This window comes from Sinocyclocheilus anshuiensis, unplaced genomic scaffold (genome assembly GCF_001515605.1).
Source record: "Sinocyclocheilus anshuiensis isolate Anshui unplaced genomic scaffold, SAMN03320099.WGS_v1.1 scaffold36, whole genome shotgun sequence".
Classification (NCBI taxonomy): domain Eukaryota; kingdom Metazoa; phylum Chordata; class Actinopteri; order Cypriniformes; family Cyprinidae; genus Sinocyclocheilus; species Sinocyclocheilus anshuiensis.
The window spans coordinates 926,522-939,334 of NW_015554072.1; the positions used below are offsets into that span (position 1 = coordinate 926,522).

At 36.1% G+C, this 12,813-nt stretch overlaps 1 protein-coding gene across 1 annotated transcript in view; it reads right to left on the reverse strand.

Moving 5' to 3' along the window:
• Positions 1 to 7,755, reverse strand: part of LOC107668729 (neuropeptide FF receptor 1-like) — a 9,910-nt gene extending 2,155 nt beyond the window's left edge. Inside the window, exons 1-2 of the mRNA XM_016460701.1 lie at positions 7,407 to 7,755; positions 751 to 850 (exon numbers count right to left, since the gene is read on the reverse strand). Of these exons, the coding sequence (XP_016316187.1) occupies positions 751 to 850; positions 7,407 to 7,755 (449 nt within the window). The remainder of the gene's footprint in view (positions 1 to 750; positions 851 to 7,406) is intronic.
• Positions 7,756 to 12,813: the final 5,058 nt, after the last annotated feature.

A 12,813-nucleotide genomic window follows, 5' to 3' on the forward strand; every position in this document is an offset into this window, starting at 1 on the left:
TAAACCTATTTTCTGAACAGACCAGAGAAGTGGTAAAAAAAAAAAACCTTTCTCACACAGGATTTGATGATATGGAAATTCAGAGTTTTCCTTTTTGAAGCGACGGACCACTTACTGGGTGAATCTCACAATGTCCAGGTCACATTTCAGCCCAAAATCAAATGAAGAAAAAAAAAAACAAGAAATTATATTTTGTATAAAGAAAAGTAAGGCTTTTTAAGAACCATTAAGATTCTTTTTGATTTTTATATATATATTTTATATATATATTTACATATATATTTCTTATTATAAATGTTGATGACTATTTGCTGCTCATATAGATAAGAACCATTGTCATTTTTAATAATTAAGTTCCAATAATAATTGCACCAAATCAGCATATTAGAATGATTTCTGAAGGATCATGTGACACTGAAGACTGGAGTAATGATGCTGAAAATTCAGATTTGCATCACAGAAATAAATTACATTTTAAGATATACTAAAACAGAAAACAGTTATGTGTTATTTCATAATATTACTGTTTTTTAACCATATTTTTAATCACATAAATCCAGCTTGGTGAATATGTAATATAATTATATGTATTATAATTAAAATAATATATATTTTCTATAGAACATATGTCATGAAAATAATGGCACAAAAAAATTGTTCTTTTGTATTTCTTTCTGTTGAATTTCAATTTGATTTTGAAATGTTCTTGACAAGTTTTGTGAGACTCAACCTTGTGATAACACCACTGACCTGTCCACTGCGATGGCCACCAGCGTGAACACAGAAGCAGACACGGACATGCCCTGCACCAGACCACTCATCTTACAGACTGTGTTTGTGAACGGCCAACCTTGGAGGAAAAGAAAAAATATGAAATGACTGACAAGGTGAATTGTGCTACATAAAGCCCCCTCAAAACACACACACATCTTTTAGGCGAGAGATTGCTGAACGCAGAGAGAGTGAAAGATTCTTCTCGTTTCATCAGCAGGATGTCCGAGCTGAATGCTGCAACTGTAATATAAGAGGACTTAAAGAAGATTCTCCTCAATCTTTTCCATGTACACAAGATGCTTGCAAAAATTTCTGCTTGGCAGGAAGATTTGTTTTTTTTTTTACTTCACAAAATGGTCTCCCTCAAGCCCAAGGACAAAAGGTTTAGTTGCCCCCGTCTTTGTTGGCCTTGCCTCACAATACTGAATTTCCGCTAACACTAAAAGATCTGTTCACTTGTGGGCAATGTCTGCTATAATGGCAATGACTCAAGTCATTCAGCATATTTATACCCTGTGAAATGCTCTTTAATAATACTGTGGACTGTGGAGTAGAAGAAATAATATTGCAATGCTATTGGCTGTGGACATAATCAGATTGCATTGACAGATCTGGTTTTGTCTCCCTCCAGTACATTTTAAGCCTAGCAACAAAGGCAATTTGTTGAAAGGTGAGAAACACAAAGTGGAACAATGTAAATAAATGTTCCCAGAACTATACAGTCACTGACGAATATCAACATACAGACCAGATGAACAGGAGTTAACAAACACTTTAGCGCTATTCATATGGTTTATTTCTCCAATGAAGTGTGTAAAGATAATTTGCATGATTTTTATCAGGACAACAGTTATTTTACCAGTTACTGTATGATCATTACCCAACATTACATCAATAATGGTGTTTGATGTTATAGTCTGGGTTCTGTAAGTAAAAATACAGCAAAAACAGCAATATTGTGAGATATTCTTACAATTTAAAATAACTGTTTACTATTTCAATGTATTTTAAAATGTAATTTATTCCTGTGAAGACCATTACTCCAGTCTTCAGTGGCTCATGATCCTTCAGAAATCATTCTAATATGCTGATTTGCTGTTCAAGAAACATAGTTTATTATTAACAGTGCTGAAAACAGTTGTACTGTTGAAACTGATAATTTTTTTCAGGAATCTTTCATGAATAGAAAGTTCAAAAGAAAAAACAACAATATTTGGTAACATTATAGATGTCTTGTCCGATTAAATTTAATTGCAGAATAATTAATTAAAAAAATGTACATAACAATAATAATTAATAATAATAATTATTATTATTATAATTTTTACAAAAGAGAATGACACTTATGGGCCATTTTTTTATTGAATTGCACACAGATTATCAGCTTGAATCAGTCTGATGAGTCATTCACTGAATGAACTAAATCCAAATAAACACTTACTAAGCTAAAGTCATTGCTTTCAATCATATCATACTTGAAATGAAACATACTTAATGTGTACTTGAGGCTTGCGAAAGTTAAACCAGCACTTTATTTTACAGTACATGCACTTTCATGTATGTCTGTGTTGACAGATTCTGTGTGGGCCTATGAGCACCATAATGTGCAGATTTTGGACAGCTAGGACGGCTGGTATGAAAGAGTCATTAATACATCTGGACTGGACAGAGAAAAAGAAAAAGAGAGGCCAGGGACCAATGAGCGCTTCTGCCTGTGGTCTATCTCTCAATAGCCCACGGCTATTCTGTGCTTGTGAAGAAAGCGATCAATATTGTCAGTTCTCACTGGAGGCATTTCAGAAGAAAAGAAGGATGGAATCATAGTCCAGAATGAACAATCATGCCCATCTTCTTCTACACAACCGCTATACACAATGTTTTCAACCAGAAATTATGATTAATTGATAAGTACCTTTAATGCAATGCAAGTCACTTTGAATAAAAGCATAAATGTAAATGTAGCAAGAAAAAGAACTTCAGAGTAGTGAAAGGGACCTTTTATCTTGGAGCACCTATACAACTTGAAGCTATAACAACACGGTTTCACAATATCCAGGGCACTAATTGTGTTCTATACAAGATTTTTGTGTGTTTGTGTCTAACACGCCCCCACATGTCTACGTCACTGTGTGGGAAGATTTGCATAACACCTCCCAAATGTATACGCAAAGAAAGAAGGTGTAACTTTTATTCTCGCTGTAGTATTGTTGCCGCCGCCGCCATGTTGTGGAGACGCGGTGCGTTTCGTTGCGAAAGCCAAACTACTTTGTTTTGCCTTCCAAAGGAGGACACAACTAGAAATCAGTGGTTAAGTTTTATTTACCACACTGTTCCAAAACAATACAACCCAAATATTCGAGTGTGTGCAGCACATTTTATGGATTAAAGTTTCCTGAACCTGGTAAGGGACGTAACATTTCCGTCACACGCTTGAGGAATTCGGCCAATCACAACGCACTAGTTAGTTGGCCAATCAGAGCACACTGCGCTTTTCTGAAGGATGAGCTTTGTAAAAATCGACGTGCTTCAGAAAGGCGGGGCATAGAGGAACAACAATAATTCAGTATGTGAAAAAATAATGTGTTTTTTTAAACCTTAAACCGTGTAAACACATTGCATTACACTAAATACAAAAAATAATGTTTTGTTTTAGCAACGTCATATGACCCCGTTAATGAATGAGTCACTGAATCATTCATCCAACCTATTTGCTCAGAGAGCTGATTCATTCAATAAGGAAACACCGTCCTGTGTGTTGCTCAGAGACGCAAAACAGTACTGAAATCTTTGTTTGGAACAAAACAATTATTTTTGTTGGCAAAATTGAGCAGAAACAGGCAACATTGTGTCTAAAATGTAAGTCACTTAATGCTAACTTTATTAGACTTGTATAAAATCAATATTACATTTGTTGTCATGCTGATATCTGGAGAAAAAAACGTCACTCTTCGTGTGATATAGATTAACTATATTAAATGATATAAATATAAAAGACATAAAGGGGCATTTTTGCTTTGAATTTTGATGATGCTAAATGCGACTAAATCACGTAGTGTATGCATGCACTCTCTGTGTGTGTTTTTGTGATATTCTGTCAGATCGCAGATGATATATCGCACACCTCAGCCTCGAATTGAGTGGAAAATAAAATCAACTGCAGTTGTGCGAGCACTTGTTTGCACATGAGCAAAGGTGTTTTTTAGGAGTCTCAACTTGCAAGCACCAGACCATTGATTCATCAAACCTGTGTCTGTAATCTTCTGACTTTATTTTGTAGTAAGTAATGAATTTGCTGCGGGGAAATGCATAGGAGTAAAAGTATACATTTTCTCATTCTCCCAAAAATACTAACACCACTGTAATTTACACCACTGTTTTTATATCTAATGTAGGAGATTAGAGATGCTGCATGTGAGCTTATTGCAATGGACACTTTGGTGAGTCACGTACAAAGATGAAGCTCTTAGTTCTTGAGCACATAGGCGTAGCTTTAACAGAGGGTTCATGAAGGAAACGTAATGGACAATGTGCTGTCATTATTGCAAAAATCAGCACAGACAGAATGATTGGGATTTTGTATTATCCTGAACAATCCTGAACACTTTTGTGGTAATGACTGTCTGGCTGTGCATTATCCTGCTCATTATATGGCTACTTAACAAATACGTAACTAATTGGACACGAAGTATCCGTTTGAGTTTAATTAATTTTACTGTCTGATTTGGACAGACCACAGAGAGACAGGAAATGTATGCTTTTAGATGAACGGTCAGTTATACAGTGCTGCCATAGACAATGGTCTGCTGAATGGACCAATCAGAAGTATTCAAGAAGGCACATAATAAAATTGGATATTATAAACAATGTAACAGCATGAGAGAGAGAGAGAGAGAGAGAGAGAGAGAAACATGTCAGCTTGCGCCCTCAGTCACGGCCGGTTAGTTAAAGCAAATGCCGTTGGCCTCCTGAGAGAGCGCGGGCCGGCCGAGGGTGCCAATCACAGCTGTACCCGGGGCTTTCCTGTGTTCCGTTTGCCGCAAGCTACTTTTTATTAATTTAATAAACATCCCACAGAGAGCGGTGAGCTTCAGCCACCGACAGCAGTGCTGCTCAGGTCCTAATGAGAGGAGCTTACTTTAACCCGACACACATAAAAGAGACTAAGGCAACAAACGTACCCACCCAACCTTTGACAGACACAAACAGACTCTTTAAGTTTCATCAGAAAAACACGTTGGTACAGTTTAACAAGAACATTTTGTTTAAACTAAATGAGACAGAAAGAGGCAGACTAACTGTGGCGAGGGGGACGTGCTTCAGCGAGATCTGCATCGGGAGAGAGAGGCAGGAGACGAGCAGTGCGTAAGTAGGTCAAGCGCAAATGATAAACACCTGTGTCTCGTTTCAGTAATTGGTGTGGAGAGACCGGATAAAAGGGGCCACCTGGAGCATGTATAGAGAGGAGACTGACTGGGAACGCGAGCCACCTGGGGAGACGGGTTATTGAAGCACGAAGCCTATGTCGAGTTGTGTTATGAGTTATCTGACTGAGAGATTGAAAGCGCAGTGAGTGCCGTTTTCTGTTGTGTGCACCCAGAGACTGGAAATAAAGCTTGCGTCCCAGTACGCCGACCCTGTCTTCTTCCTTCCACCCTCTTGAACCATATCACACTAACTTTACTCCACACTAAGCAAATTTATGTTCTTTCAGTCCTAAGTGCAATTTTCTGAGATTCAGAGGGCAAAATCTACTGTAACTGTTCCAGCACAAACACCAGCACACAACAGAAATGTTGATGACTGTGTCACCACCATCTGCTTTGTTAAAAAAAAAAAGATATATAAGCTTTTAAAGCCTTTTAAAGACAGTGCAAGTACTGTGTAGAGAGAAATGAAACCACTGAGGGAGCGTGAGGGCAAATGGGCTGTTGAAAAGACTGGCATAGCTGGCCATCAGTGCTTTTTGTGTTTTGTATGTTGGTGTGGTGATGTCTCTACCAAGCCTATTAATCAGCTTTTTGAACAGCATTCCACCGTTAAAGGTCATTTATAGGGTATTATGTGCAAGATGGTATTGCGGTAATTCAATTTTCACTGTTTATTTACAGGTGGCAAGAGGCATGAAAATCTTTCCAGACTGCTAACTGCAAACACTACACAAGTTTAAAAAAGACTTGATATTTTCCTGGCTGCTGCATTTCATCGAATAATGAGAGGTGATTTTATTCACAATCAATTCAACTGCATTTAAGTTTTATATGGGCCAACACTCTGAAAATATAATACTCACTTGTTTGTTTGCCTCAGCTCTATAAATAAAAAAAAAATAAAATAAAAAAAAAGAGTTTTATTTATGGCTAACCTATTAGCAAGAATTTTTATTTTAATAGAATTATAAAAAATAAAATAAATAAAAAAAAGAGTTTTATTTATGGCTAACCTATTAGCAAGAATTTTTATTTTAATAGAATTATAAAAAATAAAACTAACTTATTTTCAGTTTTATTGATATTTACTATAATTGCTTTAAAAAAAACAAGATTTACTTCATTCAAATATGCAACACAGTTCTTCAGCATTTTTTCACATTTTAATTTCATTGCATTCAATCCACTTAAATTTGTAAAATTGCAGTTAACCTAATCCATTTGTGTTGGGATGACATGAATTATTTTTGTTGTATTAACTGAAACTAGGCAGTTTTTATCTTCCAAGCCAGTGTTATTTTAGCATTACTTATATTTTATTATAGTATTCATTAATATTTTTTATTTATTTTTCTTTTAATATTTTCAGTCTTTACTTTAATTTTAGTTGAAGTTTCAGACATTTTATTAAGCGCTTTTGTCATTTTTGTTAGTTTTCCTAATTAGCTTTAATTTATTTTATTTTAGTTTTAGTTAACAATAACAACAACAACACAAACACTATAAGGTCCAGTGTTCTTTTAGACCCCATTGACATTCATTGTAAGACAGCTAAAACATTGTTCAAAATATCTTCTTTTACGTCCTTCAGAAGAAAGACTTGTTTGGAACGACATGATGTGTACATTTTTTATTTTTGAGTAAACTATCAAGGCCAGGCACACTGTTCTCGGCTCTGCTCCAGAAAGCAGGCTAGTCAACACAGACAACTCTGTTTTTGCAAAAGTGCTAGAAGTAAAGAAAGTATGCTTTGCCCTCATTGTGTGACAAAGTTAATCCTTTTGCTCAGAATGAACAAGCACACATGCTAACCGGCAAAACATGCTGACCTGAGAGTCGAAAGAGCATTTTCTGTTCCGACCCGAATCCAGTATTTGATTAGAGCCTTTTGTTCTAAAGAACCAAAGTCCAATAGCAAGAGCAAACATAAGAATTGACATATGTTCTGCCGCCAGTGAATGTCAGAATAGGTCAATGCTACATGAGTATTAGCACTAGATTTAGAACTGTGGGACTGATGTACAAGCCTCCGTAATACAGTGGATAAGAGCAAACTGGCCTCGGGTTCACCGCAGTAATAAGAGAGACCTGCTCTGTGCAGAGATGCTCAAAAGGTGTGCTTTTCGCCATGAGGGGTGAAAAAGGTTTATAGCTAAAGAAGTGATCAAGGCAAAAGACAGGATCAGGATGTTTTTCTCTCTCTACCTGTAATGAGGTTGTCCACCAGGGTTGTCGGGATACAGAAAACCCCCACCAGAAGGTCGCTCACAGCCAGGTTGAGGATGAAGAGGTTCGTGACTGTTCTCATCCGCCGGTTCTCCAGCACAATCAGACACACCAAGCCATTTCCCACCATGCACAGCAGGAAGATGAAGAGGTAGGCTATAGTCAGGGCGGCAGCCACAGGTAGAGAGTGCTGGTAGTAAGGGTAGTAGGTGATACTGGTGTGGTTGGTGACATTACTGTTGTTTGCGTAATCATTCTGGAGGCTGCTGTTCAAATAGGGTGCAGAAAGTTCCTGCGACATCTCCATTTCTGCTGGCTCCTCCGCCATGGTGTCCCACTTGCTATGCGCCTGATGGTGAACACAAATCACACACACACCACAGTAGAGCCAATTCAAATCAATATTGTCAAAATGGAGACGAAGATGACTTTTCAGTGTAAAATTGAATTTGGGCAAAGAATTTGGGCACCAGGATGCATCAGGCAAATGGGAATGTGCAGTCAATTTCAACAGGATGCATCTGATGCATGCCTAAGAGACTGTTCATTGCTTAGATTTTCTGTGATTTTATGCATGATATGAGTTTAAAACAATTCATGCTATTGTGAAAATGTATGTACTGTATGGACAAAAATTGCTTTGGAAATATAATGAATACACGAATGACTACATTTGCATTTCCAGAAGAAATCGGCAGAGCTTGCAAGGCAGAAAATATTTACACTGCAGAAAGTTTTTTTTAATCCAATAAGATAAATCCAATAAGTTTCCATTAAAAACTGCATTTAATAATCTTAAAAAGTATAAACATACAATTAATATTATATCCATCCATCTATTCTCCAAACTTGTATGCTGTAGGAGGAATATAAATACCATATGTTTTTCTAAATGTTTATTTTTCTTGGTAATTTTTTTTTTAAATGAGTAAATCTCACACAAGTTTAAATGGTTTATGCTTAAAAATACCATGGGGAAATGAAAAAAAAAAATGCAGTGCAAGTATAAGATTAGGTTTTAAAAGTTTAGATTTAGTTGTATGGTTTTGGTTCTACAACACATCTTTTTTTGAGTCAGAAGAAAAAAAAGTCCACAAATAACAATTCAGTATGCAAATGATGATGATGTTATTGCTTTGCTTTCAGTGCTGGAATACTGAACATTCTATGCAAGTTAACAGCTTATTATTATTTTTCATCTGATAGCACACCTAAGGCTGAAATTATTTAAAAAAAAATTGAAACTGAAATAATTTCAGTAGTTGAATAGTGGTTTAGAACAAATTTATAGAATGCCTGAGGAAAATCAATACAATGCTGTCTTAAATATGAACGCCTACAGAATTAATTGAAGTGAAATAGTTTGTGTGATGGAATTATGATGTATGTGCAGGTCTGCTTTTTTCTTTTTTCTTTTTTTCCAGCGACAGACAGTAAAAGAATGGCATTCTGAGGGAAAGTTGACTGGAGAGATGTAATTGAAATCCATGACCTTACAGCACTAATTGTTCTTCTGTTTCCTTTGCTTTTAAACTGATGTTTTAATGGAAGTGCTAAATCTATGCTTGGAGCATAGATCAAAACAATTACACATAACAATATAATATAATTATCTAACCACAGAACTGCTATTAATACTGACCAACATGAAAACAGAGTTCAAAGACTTTATGAGCACACTGTTTTGTATGTTCTTGTAATTAAACTCTTGAGTTAAAAAATCCAATAAAATGGATACCACCCACAAGGTCTCAATTTCTCCAGCCATTAAGGTCCTGAAAACATTTTGGAGCTGGAGTTGTGTCCTGTGGTGCAAAGCTGTTGAGTTGCTGCAAGTCATAAAACAATAGAGGGAGACATGCTGAGAAATGAGAAAGTGAATAACCTCAAGAGTTCCCTATCAAACTCTGTCTTATATAAAACTGAAGACTTGTCACTGTGATTAAGGATGCACTGTCCGCAAGGTCGCTGTAAATGACTAGCTAGCCATTCACGTTTTTTCAGTTTAAAGCTCCAGCATTCTGTCCAACCTTAGAACAAATTAATTAAAAATCCTCACAGCATACACTGAATATGCTCTATTAATTAGAGATTTTTAATAGCATAATTGAATTTATCGGTCTTATTTAACAGATATTGCAATTCAGATTCAATTAAGATTCAGTTGACTTTCTCCATCTCGCATTGTCCGAAGAGCTTTGATCCAAATTTTTTTCTTCTTCTGTGACCTTTTTTAAATGTGAGCAATGTAAGGATCTCTGATTCACTCAGTCTAAAAGCCTCACTGACAGCTGAGAAAAAATTGTGATCCATAGATGTTAGCCACTGCTGATTTTAAATGCATAAGCGTGACAGTATTTGCACGTCTCATCCTTTCAATGAACAATTAATTCCGTTTTGAACCACATGAATTATTTTAATCATTTGAGTGGCTGGCAGTCATTAATTCCATTAGTAGCAGAAAATAACGCAAGATGTGACATTCTTAAGTATTTTGTGATTTGTTTACCATCCTCCTATTATTTTCATCAACTTATTATTTGTTGTAACATTTAGTAAAAATTAAAGAAGTTTAATGGTCATTAATTGACTTTCAAAGTGAGACTATGAGGCAAACGTATTGGAGGGTTTAAAGGTAAGAAATGTGGTATGTTTGCAAGAAAGAGAAAAGTTGGATGTTTGTAAGAAACAAATTCATCAAGACATATTTAACTTGAAACCATTGCTTCTGGCCATAATACAAGTTCATATCCCATAATGCTTCATCCAGTGAAAAAGTCAATCCTCTGTTGTCCTCTCAAATCCACTGACATAACTGATTAGAATTCTTTTGGAAAATTTTTGCCTGATCTATGCATATTTCTCTCTTGATGCTAAATTTCTCCAGATTCATTCCAATGAAGAAACATATTCATATACATCTTGGGTGGCCTGAGGGTGAGCCTGTCAACAAATGTAACATTTTTGGGGAACTATAATTTAATTCAATTAAATCAACTGAAATTTTTTTTTTATTAATATCCCTATAATATTATTTCAATGTTTTGTTTATTTATATCAACTTCTAGTTTCTGTGGTTGGAGCCTATGAATAGCAGATGAGAGGAGCTGAAAGATTATATAAAACTTTGAAGTGACAAGGCTGGAAAGCAGTTCTGTTAAGAAATCACACTAATCTCATGCTAACTAATGTTGAAGTATTATGGGTTTACGTTTGAAACAATGTAATAATTGTACATTTTTAATGCTTTTTTCCTGTGCTACAATTTAAAAAATTGCAACTTCCTGTTTGTATTTACAGATAGCAGCATGGGTTGAAATTGTCTTTGGCTGTTAACAGTAACAAATACAGCAACAACAACGTAATACGTTTTTAGGCTAGGTTATGATGCATTTACAGATGTATCCTAAGTCCATTTCCTCATCATGAGAGGCATAAGTCTAACGCTTCCATCACTGAGGAAAGAGAAAAGACAGAATAAAATGTCTTTTCAGAAGCAAATTAAACAAGTTATATGAAGGAATTCACTTACACTAAAGTCTCTGCAACCCTTTTTTTTTTTAAATATCAGCTACAATATTTTATGTAATCCGTTCAGTGTAATTTGCTGGTTAATTGAAAGAACACTGACTGTAAAGCGATCTTGTCGTCTTCATATTCTTCAATACTGTTTTATTGTATCTAATGACCCTCAATTTGCACGACCTGAGTGGAACTGCACCATGAGTTCACTTAATTGTCTTACAACAGTTCACTGGAAAGGCCAGAACTGATTGTACAAATATTATTGTGAAGCACACTCTTTGTTCTTACCAAAAAGTCTTTGAGCACCGAATGATTGCAATCTTCAGACCATTTGATCAATCAACTAAGTGAGTGGTGAACTGTCATGCAAGTCTGTCTTCCATTTCGCTTTGTGATTCATAGGAAATGTTTCAGACTAATTGGTGTTGAAAACCACCCAGAATATAATAAGCAGCAAGTTGCCCAGCATTAGTAATGCTACACTCAGGGCCGTCAAAAAATAACCAGCTTTACAAAAGAATGCACAGCAAGACACATCAAATCAGGCTTTGGGGTTTCAAATTTCTGAAAGACTGAGTCTCTTATATTAGCAGAGGGAATTAGAATTGCAGTATAAAATGTCACTTCATGATTTCAACTTCTGATAGAACTGTCGGTGGTGAGAAGAAAGCCTGCAGGACTGGACTCAAGGTTTCTAGAGATTTGCCACTGCTTTGTCATGGCCCGCCAGTGCCTCTGAGATCTAAGTGAAACCTTTAAAGTCCCCCTGTAGTGAAAATCAAGTTTTTTATGTTGTTTATTTGTCTATGTGGTGTTTTTAATATGCTTTTAGACAAACCATGTGCCAATCTATTAATCAACACCATTGCTGTGTATTTTCTCCTTAAAACTGTAGTTTCCCAAAGGCTGACCCAGAAATATGGTTTGAAACAGCCCTTGGTTTGCTACGTCACAAACCAATAACCAATCACGTCAAGGGATCGATTCCTATCACTAGCATGCAAAATATACCAATACCAGCACAAAACCAAAAATAAATCAGAGCAAAAAACCCATGAAGCTGTGGTTTAATGTGAATTTAAAACCGCTAACTTGCATTATAACCCGTTGCAACAGTGTAAAAGTAGCCCGGAGTCAGACGCACCTCTCCCGCAGCTGCGTCTGCGCTTCACATGCGTATGCTCGCGGGCGCGAATTAACAATCACAAACGGCTGCATTCGATGTGACTGAGTGGAGGCGGGACTAATTTGCATATTCATATATCAGCGTATAGTAAATGAAGCAAGGGTGTAGAGTTACATTCAAGCTATTTTAAGGCATGAGAAAATTATTTTCACAAGAAAAAACATTTAAATATGTTATTTTGATGATCAAAGATAAGTTTTAAGGGATAAAATATTTGACTACAGGGGGACTTTAACAAAAGCTTTCTTGAAAAATTACACAAACATAGGGCAACCTGTGGCATACTGTACAGAAGGCAACATGAGACTGCCTAGGGGGCCAATGCACAAATGGATTATTTTCATTTTATCCATCCATCCAGAAGTAAGCACCTTTATGTCGACTATACAGACATGTAACACAGGAATCTACACTGAATCAGACTGAAAGAAGTGTGTTGCTGCAAAGACTTTGTTTATAGCTTGCTTATTTGTTGTTGGTGACCTAAAACTAAGTCTGTGCAATATTTATTGCAGATTTTAACAGGTAAATGTCAGGTTTGATGGTTGGCCTCATGTTAATTGGTAGGTATTTAGAAAAGCCTGTTACACTCAAGCCTCAAATTTTGTCTCCTCAAAATTTGCCCTTAAAGTTGGGAAAAAGGTGAAACGTTTCTAGTTGTGGGGAGTATGGGCC